This window comes from Centruroides vittatus, unplaced genomic scaffold (assembly GCF_030686945.1).
Source record: "Centruroides vittatus isolate TY-2023 unplaced genomic scaffold, ASM3068694v2 scaffold_435, whole genome shotgun sequence".
Taxonomy (NCBI): Eukaryota; Metazoa; Arthropoda; class Arachnida; order Scorpiones; family Buthidae; genus Centruroides; species Centruroides vittatus.
The window spans coordinates 45,759-69,469 of NW_027122708.1; the positions used below are offsets into that span (position 1 = coordinate 45,759).

The 23,711-nt window shown below is 29.4% G+C and overlaps 3 protein-coding genes across 4 annotated transcripts in view; 2 read left to right on the top strand and 1 right to left on the bottom strand.

Annotated features, from left to right (window-relative positions):
• Window positions 1-10,670, bottom strand: part of LOC136989048 (fanconi-associated nuclease 1-like) — a 54,784-nt gene extending 44,114 nt beyond the window's left edge. Inside the window, exons 1-2 of one of the 2 annotated variants that reach the window (XM_067287134.1) lie at window positions 10,534-10,670; window positions 4,269-4,849 (exon numbers count right to left, since the gene is read on the bottom strand). In XM_067287134.1, the coding sequence (XP_067143235.1) occupies window positions 4,269-4,815 (547 nt within the window). In that variant the 5' untranslated portion in view covers window positions 4,816-4,849; window positions 10,534-10,670. The remainder of the gene's footprint in view (window positions 1-4,268; window positions 4,850-10,533) is intronic. The other variant, XM_067287133.1, reaches the window with a different exon arrangement.
• A 284-nt stretch (window positions 10,671-10,954) lies between these two features.
• Window positions 10,955-16,511, top strand: LOC136988985 (protein MIS12 homolog). Its single transcript, XM_067287002.1, has 6 exons — window positions 10,955-11,320; window positions 11,392-11,459; window positions 11,530-11,628; window positions 15,843-15,983; window positions 16,078-16,198; window positions 16,288-16,511. Exons 1-6 carry the CDS (start codon window positions 11,209-11,211, stop codon window positions 16,380-16,382), a joined length of 636 nt encoding a protein of 211 aa, XP_067143103.1. The 5' UTR covers window positions 10,955-11,208; the 3' UTR covers window positions 16,383-16,511.
• Window positions 16,512-19,666: 3,155 nt separating this feature from the next.
• Window positions 19,667-23,711, top strand: LOC136988967 (protein MMS22-like). The gene has a single exon (XM_067286984.1). The coding sequence runs from the start codon at window positions 19,901-19,903 to the stop codon at window positions 23,462-23,464; it is 3,564 nt and encodes a 1,187-aa protein (XP_067143085.1). The 5' UTR covers window positions 19,667-19,900; the 3' UTR covers window positions 23,465-23,711.

A 23,711-nucleotide genomic window follows, 5' to 3' on the forward strand; every position in this document is an offset into this window, starting at 1 on the left:
GGACCTTAACTGAGAAGTGTTTTTGCATGCCTATAGATTCATAAAACAGTAAATGGTAAGGAATCATGAGAGAGACATTGACTTGGACAAACTAGATTTAAAATCATAAATCATCATCACCCAAAAATTCTCATGAGTCATCTCCATTGTTTCTTCAAGTCAAAATGGCACCACTTCCATTTTATGTGCTTGCAGGCAATGACAGAATGAACAATTTGTGATCTCTTGATATCATGTTAAGTAATTGAATTTACATACACAATGTTGTTGATGTGCTGTATACCCAATACATTTTCCACATCCAGAACTTTCAGACTAATCCTTGAATTACGAAGTTTTAAATATTTTTTATAGTTAAAATAACATTTTAGTTATAAACGGTTTATTTTTATAACATCTGTAATGTACAGTACATATGAATATACTGAATATTCATATATAGAATGTGTTACTGTTTTATCATATGATTAATAAATCATCATATAATAATAAACTTCAGCAGAAATAATTTTTTTTTTTACAATAAATGTACTCCAATCATCATGGATGTCTATATGCTTGCTCTATATCATCATCTGACAAACACATCACTTTCAATCATGAGATTAGTGATGATTATCACATCTCTCTTAATTATCCACAACAAACAGAGACCAAGGTTAAAACACACCACTTCATTTGCTTATTTTAACTAGTGTTTTAATCTTGGTCTCCATTTATTGTGGATAATTAAGAGAGACATAATAAAGATCACTAGTTTCATAACTAGAAGAAGAAACTTTTTACATATTGTTATATCTGTTCCATTTTAATAATTTTTATTAAACAGTTTATGAATTAAAAACATATCACTTGTTGATATAACATAGCATTTTTGATTTGTATAAAATATCAATCAATCAATATTTGTATTAAGGAAAACCTTGTTACAGCAGGTTAGTATTATAAATATCTTTAAGTTTATAAATATAGTTTATACATTATTTTGTTAGCCAAATCTATCAACACAACAGTAAATTATACAATTTTTTGATAACAAATATGAACATATAAATAAATTATTATCCCTACATATTACATTTACATAGTAAATTTAGATAATAAAGTAATGAATCAACAATAATTTTCAATTAATTCAATATCGTTTTAGTTCATTTGTGATTTGAATAAAAAATTATTTATTTTAAACATATTGCTTATTGTTAGGTTACCTATCCTAGCTCTGTAGTTTAAGTCTTGGTTCGTGTGGATTATTTCAATGATTTGATATTTTTTACGATATTTTTCTAATGCAACAGTCCTTAAACAAATGAAGTAATGAAAAGTTCCTGGATTTGCACCAATAACAGAAGTCTTCAGAAAAATCTATATAAGTATTATTGATAAATAAAGAAAATTTGTTAAGTCTGATTTGAATTAGTAAACATTTAATATTCATGTTTATATTAGCAGATAAGATGTTCAAATCTGTAGGTATATTTAAAGTTTCCAAGTACCAAGGGTGATAAATCAATTTCATTATTAAATTTTGATCTTTTATAATAGACTGTGATAAGGCTGATTCCATCATTAGTGTATAGCTGTGTTTCCAATTATTATCTGAATAATCAAATATTCTGCTTGAGACACCAAATGATTGAAGTATTTTATAATATTAAATTTGTATTGCCATGTGTTTGTTTTTGAATTTGAATCATTGATTTGGGTACACATAATTTGATGTATAAATCTTATATTGTCATCATTGATATTTATTAATCTGTAGTAGAATTTGATCAGAAAAAAGGGAATAGTCTGTTCGTTTCTGCTCTTATGGCATATTCTGGGACTGTTCTTTCAGTTTTAAATAGTTTTCATAGGTAGGTGATATGAAACTATATCTTTTATCTTTTTGGATTTTAGTAGATTAAAGTATGTAGATTTTAGTTTTTTGTAGTGATTAAATGAATCGTTTGTATAGAATTTTCTGAATAGTGATAAGGTTTTGTTCTTCTTAATTTTTAAAATATAACAGTCGAAGTTGAACCAAGGCTTTTTAAATATATGAGATTTTGTATTATTTTACGTATTTTTATAAATTGTTTTATTGAATTTTCCAATTGCAAATATTTGTCGATTCCATCTTCTAGTCCACTATTTAGTATGTATTTAATTCTTTCACTAATTTGTAATCGATATTGTTGATAGTTATAGTAAGTTACTTGGTAGGGTACGGGTTTATACTTGTAAACTTGATTTTTTGCCACTTCAATAGAAGTTCTTACAGAAAAATGATCCGATAAGTCACAGTTTAAAACTTGTATATCCGTACATAGATCTGCCAATAATTCAGAGCATATTGTTAAATCGATTACTGAACATCCAGAATTAGTTATACAAGTTATTTCTGATGGATAATCGTTTTTTATTCTTCCATTCAATATATATAACTGTAGTTGGTAAGTATAATCTAGTAATTGGATTCCTAATTTGTTATGTTTTTTATCCTTAGACTCTCGTGTGTTTTGAATTAGCATATTTGGTCCCCTATATTCCAAGTCCATTTTATGTGCTATTCGAGCATTCAAATCTCCTATCATTAGAACATATGGGGTAATATTTTTCCATTTTTCAAAATCTTTAAAAATATCATTTAAAGTCTGTAGTTGTTCCAGTGGTATACAGACCAGCATGATTATTATCAATTTTTTTTCTAGAAACTTTGTATCTGGATTAGTAATTTGTAATAATACTGTTATATAATCAGTGGTTTACTGAATAAATTTTATTTCTCCAATATTTCTTTTTAGTATCAAACTTAGTCCTTCATATGGACATCCTGGGCCATCTGGTTTTTGTGCTATTCTCAATATAATTTTGTATTCTTCTTTATTTTTAATTAAATCTTTGATTGGAGAGGTCATCCTGGTTTCTGTAATATCCAGTATATCAGTATTTCTTAATAAATTTAAGAAGTCGTTACTAGTAGTTTTCCTTATTAATCCTTGACAGTCCAGTTTGTTATTTTTAGTTGTACATTTCCCTGGTTTCCATTCTTATTTGTTTCATTATTTTCTTTTGTTTTTATTATGATCTCTGATTTATTAAATTTTCTTGTAGGGTATATTCTAAAAAATCATCAGAATATACTAATTGATTTTGCATAAAACTGTATGTAATTTTTTGCTGATTTATTAGCAGATAATCATCTCATAATTTGAGTTGAACTTCTCATTTTTTTAAATCAATATAATATGGTAATAGTGATTTTCTTCTATTACGTGAGTTTTTAACTAAATCGGCTGTCATATTTACAAGTTGCCACGCTCCCAGTAATTTATTTTGTTTCAATCTATTAAATGTCATTAAAATATTATTTCTCAGTTGTTCTGATTTCAGAGTTAAACATTTAATATTAATTTTAGAATTAGGTATACTATAGATAGATTTTATGTCTTCATTTTCATTGCATGTAATCTTTAGAAAATGCGTCAAGAAATTCAATAATTCTTTGTGATTTACATCTGTTAATTTGTTTGCATAATTACATATTATTAATTTATTATTATTTATTGCATTATTCAAAGTATCTATCTTAAATTGCATCAGTTCTTTATCATTATGCAATTTGGTTAATTCTAATTCAATCTTTTCATTTCTTTTGTTAATAAATTGCAATTGTTTTTTAAAGTTAATTACTTCACTATGAACTACGTTAATTTCCTCTTGCATAAATGAAAATTGTTTCTCTATTCTTTCATTACTGATAGTATTAAGTTCTACAATTTTCAACCATAGGTCTGTAGTTGAAATGTCTGTTGTTTCCGTAGTTGTTAGCTCTGTCGAAGGGTTTAAATTAGATTTCTCACCTGTCTGAGTTGATAACTTTGTTCTTCTTATTTCGGTATAGTCTGTGATAAGGTTAGTCTCTAATTCCGATGATATTGCGTTGTTAGTTGATTGCTTTAGACGATTTATTGATGGTCTACCTCTCTTCATTGGTGTTTTCTGCAACAGTCCTGGATTCAATTCAATTCCGGAGAATAATAATAATAGTAGGATTAGCTTGAGATTCTTCATTTTAGTTGAAAATATTACACAGTTTCCAATTATTAACAATTATATCAAAATTGGATGTAGTGAGGAAAAAAGTCACCAACCACAGTGATGATCTGAGCACCCCCCCCATTTGTATAAAATATTTATTAAAATCTTAATGATTTATATATATTTTTCTGTAGGATGATAATAAAAAGCTATTCTTATTAAATTATCCAAATAAGTCTTACCTGATAAACTTTTAAATTTTTGTATGATAATTTGATCTTCTTCATTAAAAAGTCTAGCAAAATCTTCATTTTGAAACACACAATCCAAAATATATTTAAAATTTTTCAAATAATAAGGTACGTTATTCATTTCATGATTATCATTTTTATTCACAGGAGAGTTTTCTAATTCTGAATGTTTTCCCATTGAAATATTTTCTTCAGTAACATTTTCAGATTTGCACATGTTTTTGTTTAATAAATTATTTGCAAAAATTTTATTTTCTTCGGATACTAAGCAGGTTTCTTTTTCTGTCTCATTATATATTTTCTTCTCTTTTGATACATTAATTGCTTCAGAACTCCTCATTCGTTTTAACTTTAGTCGAGAACTAAGACTTAATGTCATTGCTTCTCTTAATCCATCATCATCATCGTGTTCTACTGTAGGTGAATATTTATGTGCAACAAAATAGCAGGAACTTTTTGATGAGTTAGTATTACTAGAAGTACATGAAAACTCTGATACTTCATTTTTTTTCTTCTTAAAAAACTGCAAGATGCTCATATTTCAGTAAAATTTACTAAATCATGCTTGAAATCTGAAAATATAATAATTTTTTATTATTAAAAAATATGACAATACCAAAACTGAAAATATTAAAATATAAGAAAATCAGATTATCTAGAAGCTTATTTAGAATCGTAATATGCATTCTAATGTTTTTTAATACATTTTTGTTATAAATTATTTTTCAGTTTACAAATGTAACGTAAAAGTTCTTTATAATCAACTGATTTAAGTGAATTAAATTACTGGTATAAAATAATAACTATAAATCTGAATTAAGCCAGAATAATTGTATTCTATATTACAATATTTCTATCCCATTGAGTTTTATTGAAGTGATTTGTGCTTTTGTTTTATTACCTGATTACTCTGACAGAGGAAATCTCAAAATATTTTTTCTTTCTTTTCCTTAACAATAGTCATTAATACTGTAGCCTAACATATTTGCAATAATAGTTTTAATCACATACAATACTAGATAAAGGAACCATTTCTTTACATACGCTTGTAATAGTAGAGATACTCCAAGAATATTTGTAATTATTTTGCAAATTTTCAAAATATATTTTCATCAATTATCATCTTTCCTCAGTTAAATATGATAATCAAATAAACCCCAAAGAACAAAAGTGCTGTTAAAAACAAATCCCAGTTTTAAATAAATCCTGGATGGAAAAGCAAGGTAAACATGTTAGAATACTGTACTATATAAGACAGTGGTTCTCAACCTGCCTAATGCTGCGACCCTTTAATACAGTTCATGTTGTGGTGACCTCCAACAATAAAATTGTTTTCGTTGCTACTTTATAACTGTAATTTTGCTAGTGTTATGAATTGTAATGTAAATATCTGATATGCAGGATGTATTTTCATTGTTACAAATTGAACATAATTAAAGCATAGTGATTAATCACAAAAACAATATGTAATTATATATTGTGAAATATTTATTTGTAATTATAAATAAATGAAATTTTGTCTTGAAGCATGGTGTAGCATGGGTAACAGTCTTAATATAACAACAGTAAACTACATTGCTACATTTTGCAACAATATGCGTAAAAAGCCAACGTCAGTGCGAAGGTTCAGATTGCTTCTTTCTCATCAGATCAGAAATTCTTGGGGCAGTGTTTGCAAGAGCAGAATGAACATCATCTTTCACAAGTCTACTTCTGTATTTAGACTTGATAACCAACAAGCTGGAAAACCCTGTTTCACAAAGATATGTTGTTGGAAATGGAATAAGAAGGCATGACACAGTCTCAGACAGAACAGGATATGACTGCAAACACTTGATCCAAAATTTTGTAATTGACATTGTTCTTCAACTTTGACTGTGAATGAGCTTCCGACAAGTGCAAATGGGGTGTCAGGTAGATTTGGAAAAGGTACGTCGAAAGTTTGTCTACAAGCATGTGCATATGTTCTTTCACAGAAATTATCATTGTAATCCTTTTGTCTGGTTCAATGTCATGTTCCTCAAAGAAAGCAGATAAGGTAGGCAACATGTAAATTTTATTTTCATCCAATTTTTTTTGCCAAAGTTGAAGTTTCATTTGGAATGATCGAATCTTTTTAGACAAATCGAGGCATGTTGCATTTGGTCCTTGTAGTGATTAATTTAACTCATTCAAGATGTCAACCAAGTAAGCTATTTTCTGTAGTTCACTTTTATCACTGAAAAGAGCTTTGAACTGTGGTCTTGCTTTCTGATTAAAAAACATTTTAAATTCACCACAAAGCTCAAAAACACGTTTTAAAACTTTTCCTCTCGACAACCACCTCACTTCAGTGTGAAATAGCAGAGCATTGTTCAGTGCATCCAACTCGTTGCACGGTTACGAAAACAGTTGACTGTTCAAAGTGCTTGCTTTTACAAAACTGACAGAACTTATGACACTTTTCATTACTTCTTGTAACTCTTATGGCAGTGTCTTCGTTGCTAATATTTGCTGATGAATCATACAGTGAGTTCCGATGACTTTTGGTGACTCATTCAGTACCAAACGTTGAAATCCAGATCGACATCATAGCATAGCTGGAGCACCATCTGTGCCAACACCACAAACCTTTTCCCAAGAGATCTTATGCTCTTTCAGAAATGAACTGTGTCAAATACATCATGTGAGGTAGTTGTCGTTTCAAGAGGTTTGCAAAAATAAACTCACCTTTAAATTCGCCATCATTAATATACCTCATGTAAACCAGTAACTGGGAACAGTTTGCAACATCTATAGATTCATCAAGCTGGATACTAAATATTGGAAGTGGAACAGATTTAATTTCCTGGATTACCTGATCAAGAATATCAGCAGACATGTCATCTATTCTTCTGCAGACAGTGTCGTTAGATAAGGAAATTGCACAAATTTCGTAACAAATTCATCTCTGATCATAACTCAGTCTTTGGCTGCTAGCAACAGTAAATCCTCAGCAATGGTGTGAGATTTCATAGCTCTGGTGATTCTGATTGCCACCAAATATGAAGCTTCAACGGCTGCTACACTTTGTTTGTGGTACTTGCCACCAGTGCCAAGTCTAGCTTTCTTGAGTCCACCAGCTTTGCTTTAAAATAGTTGGTATCCTCGCCGGCAAAGCTCAGATGCTTGCTATCTAAATGGCATTTTAGTTTGTTCGGCTTCATAGATTCAACTGATAGAACTTCACAACAAATAACACATTGCGGTTTCTCAATTTCTGCTCTAATTACCGAGGTAAAACCACACTAAAAAATCCTCAGTATATTTTTTTCTTAACGTTCTTCTCTACACAATCCATTGTCATTGTCATTTAATGGTTTGCTAATGAAAATAATATACAACAATAGCTTTAATAATACAAAAGATGATACATGGCATAGTTCAGTCAATACAGTTCATTAAAGTTTCCTACAGTTTACCATTCTCTGTGTTGTTTTTTTTTTTACATACCTGTTACTATCACAAGGGGGCAGTATTCACATCAACTACAGCTGAATATAAAAAGACTGATCAGCATTCAGATTAAGTTCCCATGGTACAAATATTTTTTTCTTGTTGAATTAGTTGATGATTTTACACTATATGATTTTACATTTACCCAGTAATTAGGGGCCGTCCATAAATTATGTAAGGTATTTTGGGGTAGGTGGGGTCAAGGATTTCTTACGATTTCTTACTCAGGGGTAGGGGGTTAATGGATCTCGTCTTACGTAATATTCTTATTTTTTGATCTCGTTGAGTGGTGGAGTTTTGAATTTGGCTTCAATTTGACGGTTTCTGTTAAGAACGCTCGTTGTACCAATGCCATCTCGTGTGACATGATAGAATAACAACAGTAGCAGACTCAAGTTCTACACATTTTTTATCATGGGAAGAAAGGCAGTATGGTGGTTTCTCTCTCGTTTTGTTTTGTATGACGTTTCTGTTTACACGTGTAGTAGCTAGTCGATCTGTCAAAGTTTTTTGCGTCCTTTTGTGAAAATTAAAATTAATATAAAAATGAATATTATGATGTTGATTAATGATGATAATAACGAAAAGATTGTTGGTAATTAAAAAATAAAGTTCTTAAAATAAATCGTTCATTTGAATTTACTAAATTTTTATATTTTTAAATTTGTTCACATAAAGTCTTTATAAATAATAGTACATATTAATTAACTAATTAATAATTATATATTTTGGACCTAAGATTTTTAGGGTTTCATAAAAAAAATTTGTTTTGTTAAAATCTTTTATTTTTAAATCATGCCTAAATATTACATAAGATAGGAAAAAGGAGGGGGGAATCAAAGAAAATATTACGGTTTCTTACACAGGGGTGGGTGGGGGTCTAGAATGGCCGAAATCGCCCTTACGTAATTTATGGACGGCCCCTTATAATTCATGAAGTGTTGTTTTACCTCCAATACTGCTGCTTTCAACACATGTGTGACTGGTCTGCATAAGTACATTATGGTGCCAACCCTGTCACATACATCTGTATTTGTACAGGGTGTATGTGGTACGGTTGGAGCGATGATCTCATTATGCTGGGTACTCGTATGTGGGAGTACCTGCATGTGGGTGGATCTTCCTGGAAATGGATAGAGGAGCGAGGTCTCAGTTCCTAAGACCATCGTAAATATCTGTTTTCCGATGGTCTTAGGAACCTGTGAGAGAGTCATTCTACCCTCAGGTTGAGAACGACTGATATAAGGTAATGTAAATTAGAGTGACAGGAAAGAGATTTAATTAAAATTCTATCACTTAAAATTGCCGAATCGGATAGCATTTCAAGGTTAACGGGAACATTTCTGTAAATAAAATTATAAATATTTGTCAAATTCATGCCACTGCCATGTTCATTGCATCAAAATATGAAGAACAATGGCCCATACAACTATGTTGTTTGGAAGACATTACAAATAAATGCTGTAGAAAAGAACAAATTTTAGCAATGGAAATTTGGATGTCAAGTGTTTTTGACATTTCTGTAGTAAGACCTCTTCCATTGTATTTCTTGAGGATATACTACAACATTGGTAATGTTGATACCAGAACACACTCTGTAGCAAAATATTTAATGGCGACTACAATTGTTAAATATGATCTTGCACCCTGTTCTCCGTCTCTTGTGGCAGCTGCATGTGTGAACTTGGCTTTGAAGTTAGAGAAAAACTCTCCTTGGAATAATACTCTAGTCCAATATAATGAATATGATGAGTCCCAATTACTACCGTTGGTGTACAGATTGTGTTACATCATATGTACAGCTAAAAACAATAAGTCACAAGCTATTTATTCGACTTACACATTTCTTAAAAGTTTACTTTTGTGAAATTCCAGAAGTCTAAATTAGTCTAGCAATTTGCCAAGAAACATAATCAACCAACTGATCTTTCAAACACATTTAAGATATTTGGGACGGAGTATTTTTTACAATTTTTTAATATAGCAGCATAGTTGTACTTGTCATTTTTTGTGAGAAACTAAAGTTTTCCTGCCATAGAATGGGAACTTTACGATTTTATATTGCAACTTTTTAAAATGTAAATTTATTTATATTATAAATCGCTTTTTGTTTTATGGACTATTTTATTTTTAAAGTGTGAAATAAATTTTCGTCAAATTCCGAGCACGGGAAAGTTGAGATCAAGTTCATAAGTCAAGAGCTTATCAACCAAAGGGAAATTCTGTGTATGCCATATCAGATTCCTGATGTCGGCGACACCTGGCGTAGGTTAGTAAGTTAGTAATATGCCGAGGTGTTTCAAGGGAAAGTTACAGCCAGAGTGGTTTCCCGTTGCCTTCTCTGGGGCGCAATGTTATGCGAGGGAAAATGCCTTCCAGGAGGTCTTGTAAGAGAAACTGGCCCCTATTCAGGTGTTATAAACGTGGAGAAAACTCGGAAAACTCCACATGGCCAGCCTGTCTTGGTGAGGTGCGAACCCACAACCGAACTCCCAGTTTTCAGAGAACGAAACCCCTTGGCCACTGGTGGGCCGAGTGATTGTTATATTGTCATTCAAGTCCATTTCAATGTTGTCAGAATCAAGATCTTGACTACCATCTTCTGGTTTAAAAAAGCACTATGATACTAATTAATTATAAATGTAAAACGTATCGTCACACTCTGAACACACCCTCATGTATTCCCCTAACCGGCCTGACATTTATGGACAGCCCCTAAAAACTTCACGTGATTTAAAATTAATTATTAATACATTATTATTTTGACGCCAAACTTAGCTACCTATTATTAAATATGTTCTTACATTTCGCTATATATTTTTCTACGAGTTAAACAAAACGTTTTTAAGTAATTTAAATCTTCCTCTCCGAAGCTATCATCATGATAAGTTTCGTAAATGAAACAGGTTGCCAATCCATGAAACCTTTAGTGTATGTATACAAAACAATAATCGATTAATAATTAAATTACAAATATGAAATAATTACCTTTTAATAAAAATGACAAAATAAAAAAATTATCTAAAATGGTTTCCACATAAAAATCGAAAGTTTGATATTAACCCCCGAAATTTCTTGAGTTCCAGAGCGGTAATTTGACACCGCTCAGGTAGGATTAGTTAACTGCTCGGCTATTCGGCCGTTTTTTTTTATTTTATTAAACTTGCATTTAAAAAAAAGTATATTTTAAGATAAACTTGTTAAATTACGGATAAAAATTCTTATCATGTGACTCCTTTTTAAAAATAATTGCTTCCATTCTACCGACATAATTATATTTTATTGATAAATATTGATATTTTCTGAATTACAATTTTGTATATAAGTCAATTAATTAAACAGACGAAAAAATGTAAAAAAAGTCAGAATATAAAATAGCGTAAAATTAAAATCAATTTCAAAAAAGTTTTACGATTTGGCAACACTGAAGACAAAAAGGCGGAAATTTTGATTCAAAATGGAAGATCTATCGAACTGTAGTCTTTCGAGATCGGTAATTGAAGAGTTTAACGAAGCAGAATACGAAGCCCAGTTTTTTGGCTTTCCTACCAGGGCATTTACTGATGGCAGTAAGTTGTGAGGTAATATCTCCTCAGAAATACACGCACATATTAATATACGTTCATTTCTTTTTTTCTAGTGTATAATGCGATTTATGATTACACTCGGAATTCGCTGAGCGAAGTTCAAGAACATCTCTCGCAGAAGGTAATGCTTTGTAAGAACTGAAACATTTTTGAATACGAATTAAATATTAATCTGTTTGAATTATAACTAGTATGGCGATGTAATGACAGAAGAAGAGATTAAAGTCGGATCAGAGTCTATTCACCAACGTCTGACAGAATACTTAAATAAAGCTCTTGATAAATTAGAAGTAAGCAGATTTTGTTTTTTTTTAATTAATTTAAGAATATGACAAGAAAAATAAATGGGTTAATGTTATGTAGTTGTTAATGAGTAATTATCGTGTTCTTTGAAACATCTAATTATTTCATAATTATCTCAATAATTTTATATCTATATTCGATGAATAATACAACATAATCCGTTCTATGGTAAGATTCCAGCTCTGAATGAGGGGTTTCGCACTTCCAAGAATTGTACATTGAAGGAAAGTCAAAGGAACCGTACCTGTATGTGCGACCCTTTGCGAGATATTTGCCTCCAAAGGTCTGTTTTTAATGTGTATCGGTATACTGCCTATTCTCTGTTCTCTGTGTTGTCGAGGTGAGCGATGGCGTGCCTTGACCGATGCTCTGCATGTAGTTGTGTACTTTGGAGCTTGCTATTGCTTGAACCTCGGTGCCCGGATGGGGTCAAGTCCCCCAGCCCCTAAAGCTATATATATCATCGAGTACTCCACGAACAGTCGAGTTGGCTACTTGAAGCCGGCATGGTTGTGTGGGTTAAGTGACTAAACACAATGGTCTGAGTGGAGTGACGCTACTTGTGATCTTGTGCGACCTGATTTTGGGGGTGTATCTCGCCAAGGGTTGTTTGTAGAGGTATGGTTTCTTTTGACTTTTTTACTCCTTTTGGGTATGTTCTACAGCTCTGAGAAGGATCTGTCTGTCTCGTTTGAAGCATGAATTAAGCCCATTTGACTTTGTTTATAAAGTAAACTTTATAAACAGTGTTTACAACAATAAACAAACTTCCTTTTATAAAGTAAAATATTTTAATAAAATATATATACTATTCCATTATTATATCAAATAAAATGCATAACAATTTCCATTATTATGATAGAATTTATAATGTTTTCAAATTGTAAATATTGAATTATTTATATTTTTGACAAAATAATGATATTTAATACAGGAATTATGATTTTGATGAATTTTATCTTAACATGAACACTAAAGAACTTTTCTATATCTGAACTTTTTAACAAAAGTTTATATATATGTTATGGGCCAAGTGATTAATAAGTCATTATTCATAATGCCTGGCCATTATGAATAATGACTAAAATGGCTGCACAGCCTGATAAATATTGATTTTAAATTTATTAAATTAACCAGCATAAAGCTACATTACCTTTTGGGCAATTTGATTTTCAAAAAAGTCCACTTTTTTCATTACAAATTATTTTTATGAATTATTTCAAAGTATTTTAAGAAAATCTTGTTCATATTATGAGGTTTATATTAATGTAGGTATATTTATTACATTAAACTTTTTCTTAATCAACATACACTACATAATTTATTTTAATAATGATTCTATTTAGTAACTTTGGCAATTACTTTGCACATTCAACAAAATTTGTGAAAATTTCACTTAATAATACTTTTAAAAAATATTCCAGTTTTTAACTGTATTAATATTTTTTGTTAAATCATTTTGTTAATAATTAATGTTATTTTGTTATAAAAATCAACTTAAATGAAACTTTCGGAATGTCATTTTGGTATATGGTGTAAAAAAATGTAATATTTTGTTGAATGATCATTTTTCAAAGTATCATTATCATCATCATTTTGCCTGACAGATGTTAGCAGTATTCATATTGACCAGTCAATATGATAAATCACGATAAAGAACATGAAATTTATTACAATGCCTGATAATGTTTTGTCATTATTCGTAATGACTGGGCATTGTTTATAATGCCCATATTAATTGCTTAGTCCATAACATATATGTAAATTTCAAATTTAATAGTCGGAATTGGTTTTCATACAATCTAATTTTGATTATATTTCATTATGAATGAACAGTCCTGAGTCCTTCTTTCATATAAGTCTTGTAACTAGTTTTGTTTTTGTTTTAAATTATTTATTTTACTTAACTCTGAATTCTTTCAATTTTCCTTTAAAATTGTCTCTTTGTAATTGCTTAAGCATTTTTGGAATCAAATAATTCATCTTTTAGAAGAATACTTTTCTAGAAAAATTGAAGAAATAGTTTTTTAAGAATTTGCTGAATAGTTATGTATTGTAAAATGTATTTTAAAAAGATTTGGTTTGTTGAAAAACTAACAGTTAAATCTCATTTCGAAACTTAAGGGACCAAAATAACACAATTTTGAATTATCTGGGTTCAAATTATCTGAATCTTTTTTAATGTCATAATTTTATTCAAGAGTTATCTTATATAATTTCATCCATTTGATTACAAATGCATTAATACTATGAGTTATTAGTTAGTAATTTTAGTTATTTTGGATAAACTGTCAGTTGGTGTATACTTAATAAAAACAATGAAAATGTAACCAAACTTCATTCAAAGTAAGATCTGAAAATAACACACAAGAAGCTTAAATGCTTCAATAAGAATTGCTTGCAAATTTTGTCTAGAGGACCAATGGTTAGTTCTAAAAAGAAATGACTGTCTTAAGTTTGAGATTACGAAAATCGTGTGATGTGATGAAAACAAACTATTAACAGCTAAAGCTGTAAGTATGCATTCTATTGTAAATATGAAGACATTTATTTAATCTTTGGAATTATTGAAACAATAGATTTCTGTGAAAAATGCCCAAAATAATTAAATGCCAAACAGATTTTTTTTATAAAAAATAAAGATTCTCCCTGCATTGACAATGCTGTATGATGATCTTGAACAGATGTCCAATAAATGAACAATTTATAATTGGTAAAACCAAAACTGAAAATACTACATGGGCATGAAAATTTTCTTTATAAACATGTAATATGATGCGAGATTTCAGATTAAATGATATTTGTGCAGGTTTACCAGACTAGATAATGACTTTGAATTTCCTTGTACACGTATTTCGATTTATCTGAACTAAAATATATGCAAAATCCTATTCTCTCAGCCAGGAACTAGACTTGACTTCGAATTATCTGATGTCGAAATAACATTTTACTGTATGTAATATATATACTTTATTTTCAAAATATCTATTTAAATATTTCTTGATGATATATATTTGGTCAAACTAAACATTTGAAATGAAAGTTTTAAATGAACATAAATATTATCTATTAATGGATTAAAAACTATATATACAGTAGTCTCGCTAGTCCAAACTAATTGGGATCGAGCCCTGTTCGGATTAGCCGAATAATTGAAATAATGCAGAAGCAAGCAGTAAAATGTTCAGTTTATATAGTTCCAACACCATCAATGACTTTTGTTTGTTTTTTTGTGTAAGTACTGTACAGATCTGCTGTTTTAATAGGCCATGTCAAACACTGACTTATTAATATTGTACAGTATTACAATAAAATACAATTTTTTTTTTTTTTTTTTTTGGTACTCTAAATTTTTTTCGTACCATTAATACCATTTAAATTCAACTGGAAAATACAAAAAATATATATTTTGCGAGCTGAAAAGTTTCCTCTCCACCAACTGAAACATGTTCAGATTAGTGATGTTCGGACTAGTGGGACTCTGTTTATTTTGATGGAGGTTTGGAATTTTTACTTTTTTCAATCATAAACATTTATTATAAAAAAATAATTTATAAGAATGTTGATTATAATGATTGGTCTGCAATTTGAAAAAATTGTAGACCTATAAATTCCATCTGTCCTATCTTTTCTTAATCTTGGGAACAGAGTTAGATGAAAGACAAGACTAGATATGGAAACCTTATGTTATTTCAATTCAAACAATGTCATGTTATTTCAATTCAAAAATTTCACCCCAAAAGGCATTACTGGTAGATGACCAGCAGACTATTGTTAAAGGAAAAGTATGATGTACAGGGGCAAGCCACTACTAATTTGAGGTGGAGAGAATATATTTTAAATTAAATAAATTTAAAATATGATTAAAAATTGCAGCCCAGCATTGTGGTGATGTCACAATAAATAATTTCATATTGATTTTGCTTCTTTAATATTAGGTCTGATTTATAATTTAGTACAATTATTTATTATAAATTACATAACAAATTATTATTTACAAATTATTATATAGTTGTATAGTAAATTCACCACAGTGACACTCATTCTGTTTAATTTTTAAGCTTTTTTTTAATCTGTTTAAGTGTATTTATGTAATGACAATTTGAGAAAATTTTAATATCATGTTGCAATGGGATTCTTTTGAGTTTCAGTTATTAAAAATAATTTTATCTTCTTTTCTTCTTATATTTTATTTATATAGGTATATTTAATGGCAAATGTTCTTCATATTCCTGAAAATGTAATTTTACCAGAAGATTCTGTTCATCAGAACTCTCATTCTGTTGAAGAACATAACCATCTCTCACAAGAAATTGAAACATTAAAACAGAAAATAATTCAAGTAGATTTTGCATTTTCATATTACTATAAGAGATAATCATAATAATAATTAAATAATAACATATATGTTATTATTATTATTATTAATTTCTTAGAATCAACAAAAGAAAGCAATTTTAAAACAAGAATTAGATGACCAAATAGTTATGAAAGAGAAATTAAAAGAATTTTCTGATTATTTAGACAAAATGAAAGAAATAGCTAAATCTAATGGAAGTAAGTATTATTTTTAATTATTAATTTACATTTTATATATTAGGAATGATTAAACATTATTTATTTTTGAATATTTTGTATTTTTTTAGTTGACAATTGGAAAGAGACATTTATGTTTGGAGTAAACAAAGCCAATGAACTTGCTACTGCCGTCATTTCATTGGAACAAGCATCTTTGAAGTAGATAAAATGAAATATATTCAATTTCATCATCAGAATTGTATAAATAAAACTCTTATTTTAAATGTTTAAATGTAGGTGTAGGTGAACAGATATATATAAAATAAAATCTTCACAAAACTTATTCATGCAAGATATTAGTTAAACAATGTGATTGTGATGTAAGAATTTAGTCTTAGGTAGAATGAGGGCTAGATTTACATAAGGGCATTTGGGGCCACTGCCCAGGGCCCCCACAAAACTATGTTTAAACATAACTTTTTTTCTATTACTGCGACAGCGTAGTGCGGCCTAATCATGAGGGCCACAGCAGAGAAAACCAAACCAGGGAAAAAACCTATGAAACATCAGAAAATTTCGGGAAAAAATTTTACATAGGTATTTTTCAATTAAATTAAAATAATTAGTTTTACACAATAAAACATATGTATGTTTACAATAACCTTATTTTTAAATGAAATTTACAACTTCCTAGTTGATATCTAGTTGAAAGTACAGTATTTTGTGTAAATTTTCTAAATGATCAAATTTGCCTACTCACAATGGGGCCCCCCTTTAAATTTGTCCACAGGCCTCTGATTGTTAAATCTAGCCCTGGGCAGAATAATAATACAGTGGGTGATCAGTTAACGAACAGTTCGGATAACGAACACTTTTGCGAAAGATTTTTATGTTTGGATAATGAACACAGAACATACAAAAAAAGAAGCAACATAAAATAGTGAATACTGATTGGTCTTCTCTTGTCTCCAGGTAACAATTCGAAACTTTTTGGAGCTCTGGAGACGTCAGCATTGATGCTGAACCCAATACCAATCAGATAGTATTCTTCCGAATTTGAAACTCTCCCTTGTAATTCCAGCTTTTTGTTTATCTTTTTCACAAATAATTTTTTATAGTGTTCACGACACTGTCGGGCAGATACTCCTTAAGTTTTGCATTGGTTTTTATTTACGAAAGGCAAAGGTTTAACTGTCCCATTGGATATTCGTTAATGTTTTAATTTCAAATTTCATTCTGGCCTTGCATTTAAATTTTTTGTGTGCTAGTTGATTTCTGTTCTCTGAATTTTTGTAAGTGCTTTTCTGAACTTATTATTTAAAAAAGAAACTGATAATATTATGGAGCATAAAAAGAGTGGAGTGTCAAGAACTGTGTTCACCGTAGAAACCAAGCAAGAGATAATAGCCAAGGTAGAGAGTGGGCAGATGTCTGATGTTGCTAAGCAGTATGGCTTGAACAGGTCTACAGTAAACAGTCTTAGCTATGGAAGATATATCAAGAAGTCTCAAGCAATTAAAGATCTTTTGAGGAAGTGGGTGGATGTCAGAACAATGGGCATCCAGACCAAAATGAGGTTAATAGGCTTGGAGATTGCTGCAATTACAATGCTATTAATTGCTTCTGAAAAATCTTGAAGAAAAGAGAAGCAATCGACGTTGGACAGATTCTTTAACTCCCACAAACGGAAAAAAAACATCTAATAAAAATGCAAGACTGTGTATATATGTATTTTTATTATTACATATATACTTGCTTGCTACGTCCCCAGAGCGAATCAAATTCCCATAAAAACCTGTGGTAAATCGATAATCGATTAACGAACAAAGTCCTTGGAATGCATTATGTTCGTTAACCCGTCACCCACTGTATTGTATTTTTAATTTTATGTAATATTTCAATTTTTCTGTCAATTTCTAAGTTAGAGTCAATACTACCCAGTAATGCAGCCAGAAATTTAGCAAAGGGGTCAACTAACATGGAAAATAAGAAATATTGGCCACTGTTGTTTGAATAAAACTGCAACGCAAAGTACTGTACTGTACATAAATTATGAGTTATATATTATATTGAATGTGATTGGTTCATATCAAACATATCTTCTGTAAAAATCGTGCTGAATCACATAATCGTAGCACAAATACAATAATCGCAATAGCACTTCTTAAATAGTAATCAATTTTAATTATATTAAATTAAACAAATTTCAAAAATAAATTATCGAAATTTTAGTCTACGTGCGATCAACAAAAACTGTTTTACTTGGAAAATGCTTATACAATTTTATTGTGTGATTATTTTTATATGTCTAAGATCTTAAAAACATAATAATAAACTTATCAGCACTTAAGAATACTTTTAAATCTGTTGAAATGCAAATCAAAATAAGAAAAATTGATGGTTTGGTACTGTATTTTCAAAATCTGATGCACAGTATTATGACACCATTTGATTAATTACAAAAATAATCATGGATATTGAAACACGATTATTAATAGTTAAACGAGTTAAAAAAATACCCCATTTTATAGTTAACAAACATATTTATACACGTTACGTAATTTATTTATTTTTACAAGTAAATAGAAAAGTTTTGAAGAACAGTTGATATCTACCCTCCAAATAGAAAAGTTTTGAAGAACAGTTGATATCTACCCTCCAAAATTAACAAATATACATAAAAACGGAGAACAATTACATAAAATTAAAAATACATTACATTATACATTAATACAAGAGTATAAAAGTTCGAAAGTTGTATAGATTGCACCCTATGGAATTAACTGATAATTTGAGTTATAAGTCATACCTTATAACTCATAAATATTAACCATTTTTACATTGACGGCCGGATGGCCGAGCGGTCAAGGCAGCAACCACCACTCTGGGACCCGGAATCAAGTCCGGACGGGTCACTCTGGGACCCGGAATCAAGTCCGTCCGGGTATGTCTTTTCGTTGGTGATCCGTCTGCATATGTCAGGCCCGTCCCTCACTATCAGGCTGCCGATAACTGTCGCCCAGCTGTTGTTCACCCCTTATGAAAAAAATTTGACTGTCATCTAAATTGTCATAATTTTTTAATCTCAGATGTTTTTGTTTGGATTAAAATGTTTAAATGATACGTAGATTTTTTCACGTTTATTAAATACGATATTAACGAGCAATTGTTTATTGTGACATCGTCACAATGCCGGGCTGTAATTTTTAATAATATTTTAAATTTATTTCGTTTAAAATACTGTATATGCTCTCCACCTCAAATTAGTACTGTACTGTATCTGATTTAAATTTTGCATATTTTACGGTAAATTTGACAGAACATTTTAATTCACAAACATATAAGCTATTTTATAACAAAAATAAACTTTTGTTTATTTGATCAAATAATTTTTAATTCGGCGAAATATTTATCAGCAAATATCACATTTCTTACGTTTGTTCAGTGGAAATTTAACGAGTATCACACCAGATGGCGTAATTTAAAAACTTTTTTTAGCATTATCTTAAAATTTATTTATTATAACTATTATTATTAAGTAATTATTTACATGTGATATTTTTAATTTATTAAAATCACACGAATCGAAATCTACGGGAGATGATTAAACTCGACCAATAAGAAACGTTGGCGGTAAAAATCGACAATGGCGACTCTTGGTGACATGTGTTTTGCGATTCGTAAAGATAAGTTAAAATGTGCTTAAAATAATATATACAGATATTTGGAAAATTCGTAAAAATGGAGGGATTAACGAGTGATTCTTCAGCTCTTACGCCTCCATCATCGCCTCCGTTGGAAGAATGCACTCCGAGAACATTTCGCTATTTCTCTTGCAAAGGAACTGTAAATGTGACGAATTGCGATTTGAACGAAGATGGTTATTTAAAAAGCGGTTATTTTAATAGATTATTAAGGAGCGAATTATACGATTACAGTAATGATGATGAATGTTGTGAAGTATTTGGAATGACAATAGTCAAATCATCTATCGTGAATCATTTGGAATCAATCGTCTCAATGGCTAAAAAATACATATCTATGATGCAGGCTATTACTCAGCAAGTTTCTAAAAATTCCTTATTTGGTATAAATTCATCTGAATGTTTTCATATCAGAAAGAATTTCTTCCCTTTTTTACATCATGTAAAAGCTTTTGTTATTAATTTGACTAGTCATAAATACAAATATTTATCATCATCCACAACTTTCAATCTTCTGGGTTTGTTGACAGTTCTTTTAAAAGAGTGGAGAGGATTGTTGATGTTTCTTGGCCGAATCAGTGATTTACCTAAACACGTCATTTGTTTGGGAGTATCTCAGAATGGCAATGCATCTACTTCGGCATATCATCTTTTTCATTTATATTTGGATATTTGGTGGTCGGCCGTTGAATTATTGTATGTTATAGATACTGTTGTGACAAAGAATGAGCTCAACCTACTGGTTGATTATTCGAGACCTTTAATACCTGGATGTGAAGATTTTTTTTCTCAGGTAATTTTACTACTACTATGGGATCTATGTTTTGTAGCTGTAAATTGTCATAATAATTTATTGCCATCTGATTATCAAACTGTAACACCGTTTACATGCACCTGTATCTATGAAATATGGATTATGATAATTCATTTATTGGATTATAGACAAAAACAAGAAAACAAATGCTTTTGGAACCACATTCATTATTTGTTTCAAAGAATATTATCACCATCTTTACCTAATGTGGACAATGATGATATTCTTCTAGAATTATTTATTTTAGAACCTGAATCATTTAAGAGTACTAATCCTATTGGATTTTGTATGTGGTTATTAACACATATTGCATCTTTATATAAATATGATTCTATTGGTAATTATATTTCAGATATTAAAATTCAAAGAAATTATTCTAGTATTCAAAGTTTAATAAACTTATCATTATCTGCTCATTTAGAAAAAAATGATGATGCACAAATACGTTGCATTCTTCATTGTTGTCACATAATGTGTAGCAGTTGGGAAACAAATATAGACATTATCCTACCTATAATTGATTATTTTTTGAAGAAAATTAATGAGTCTTTTCAATTAAAGTTTGGTATTCAATCAATGGCTTTTACAAAAAAATCAAGTCAGCTGTGGTTAGAAGAAATTAAAGAAATAGTAAATAATAAAGATAAAATAAAAATGTCGGATACAATATTTCAAATATTTTTACGTCTTCTAAGTTTACAATTAAGCAAAATTGGTAGTGATAAGAATAATTATTGGCGACAAATTAAAGGTAGAGTATATAGCAAATTTCATTCTCGTCGGATGAAAGAACTCTCAGAAATAGGAATTTTTAATTGTTTTACATTATTTCTTGTTCTTGCCGACACTACAGATTTATCGGATATTGGTTCGAAATTGTGTGATTTAGCAGTCATAATTCGCAAGGGTAGTATGGGAATTAATAAAGAAATGATTTCTTGGAAGGCCATATTCACTTTGATGGCAATATATCAGGGAAGAAATATCGACATCTCACCTTTAACAAACAATATAAGTGATCATTTTAATCAAGTTTGTATTAATTTCAGCCAAAATGAAAATCAGCATTCACTTATGTTACTCATTAATACATATTTTGAAGGTGTTCAAAATGTAATACATAATAGTGACTCATTGACACTATCTGAATATCTACTTTTTGAAAAAGGTTTAGATATTCTTTTATCTAAATGTAAAGGGAATAGTCTTGGGCCATTATTATCAACAATTGAAATTGTATTGAAAAAACTTTACTTGATTTTCCAAATAAACAAATGTCCAAATATAATATTTAATGAAATTCAATCATCCATTCATGATCATTATATTAAAATTTTTAGTATGATATGTGAATATGTGCTTCCATTTCTTTATGGACATGCAATTACTCCTTCACCTTTACCTCAGACTGCATTGATTACCTCTACTTTAACTTACTTTTCGATTTTGCTGAAAATACCTGTTTTAAATAGTAAACTTAACTTTTCAGAATTATTTAACTATTTTGGATCAAATTTCAAAATTAATGCAGATATGATATGTGATTATTTATGCATAATCTTAAAAGAGAAAGAAATTTTAGGTTCTTTTGCTACAGTTCAATGTAATATTGTTATCAGATCATGGTTCCGTTGTTGCTTATGTATTATCCCACCATCAAAAAAAATGCAAGAATTTACTCAGTTATTAACTTTGTTGCCACAACCATCTAACTTTTTAAAGCAAATTGATTATCATGGGGAAAAGCATGATGAGTTATTTATTCACTTTTGTTGCAAATTTCCCAATTTTTCAACAGAAGAAAAATTAGCATTGAAAAATATTTTACACTATGCTTTACAAGATTTTGTTTTATCATTGACAGCTTTGTTAAAGACTCCTACTAATATTTCTAGAGAAATGATTTCTCATATTTATAATTTATGTAGTTCTCTTGTTGAACATTGTGCCCCAGTTTTATATGTAAAGTCAAAACCAGATTGCATATTACCAACTTTAATAGATACTGTCATACTTCCACATGTGATTTATGTCAAAAATAAAGAAGTACCTTCTGTTCTACTTGGATCTATTGAAGAACATATGGCATCATTTGTACGAGGCTTAACAAAGATGAATTTTTCTACCGATCCTTATATACAGAGGAAATTAAAGGATATTATCATCCAATATTTGCCTCGATTTTTAATAAAACGTGATAAAACAAATCTTACTGCAAAGATTCATCCTTTGCTTAAAACTTTAATACAGTTACCTTCTACAGTTGCAAGTGAATTTATGATCTTTGTAATTGAAGTTATAAGAGATCATTTTATTAAAAGAGGAGGCAGTTCTTATCAACATTTTTCTTTAAGTATTCTTTTTCTTACTGAACTTTTTAATTACATAAATTTCACACAGAAAAAGAATTTAATATCAAAGTTACTACCATCATTTTTGGATCAATTGCTATTAAATGAAGATAATTTCACAGATCAACAATTAATGGAATTCATTTTAAAAATGATTAAAACTTGTGAAAATGAACTTGGTTTAGATTTCAGGACTGATTTTTTGTTACCTTCTCTAGAAACATTTTTACAACATAATCTACCATGGAAGACAAATCGTGTCTTTAAACTGATGCAGGATTTATCTGGACAATTTCCTAAGCTTTCTACAGATTTGATCCCTATTTTATTAAAGCAAGTTCAGATAATTGAAAAGAAACGAGGTGTTGGATTAGATCAATCTTTAAGACATGGACTCTCATTAATTATTAAAAAATTAGAAGATAATAAACCATAATTATACTGTATATAAATAATAATTGAACTGTTTGCTATTTTTCTATAGAAAAACATATGTAAAAATTTATCAATATTAAAGATTTTTTAGTAAATGTTTAATAATTTTTACTTAGAAATCTGAAAATAGGAAAAGAATGAATTACTTTTGTAAACCATATGTTATATTTTTACTGTATAATACTTTATTTTGTATAAAATCATAGACAATAGTCTCAATAGAAAAATGAAAAGTTGATATATATATA

Coding starts and splice junctions, on each gene's coding strand:
- LOC136988985 (XM_067287002.1), top strand. CDS start 11,209: ATGGAAGATCTATCGAACTGTAGTCTTTCGAGATCGGTAATTGAAGAG. Junction 11,460..11,529: donor AAGAACATCTCTCGCAGAAG/GTAATGCTTTGT, acceptor AATTATAACTAG/TATGGCGATGTAATGACAGA. Junction 15,984..16,077: donor TAAAACAGAAAATAATTCAA/GTAGATTTTGCA, acceptor TTAATTTCTTAG/AATCAACAAAAGAAAGCAAT.
- LOC136988967 (XM_067286984.1), top strand. CDS start 19,901: ATGGAGGGATTAACGAGTGATTCTTCAGCTCTTACGCCTCCATCATCG.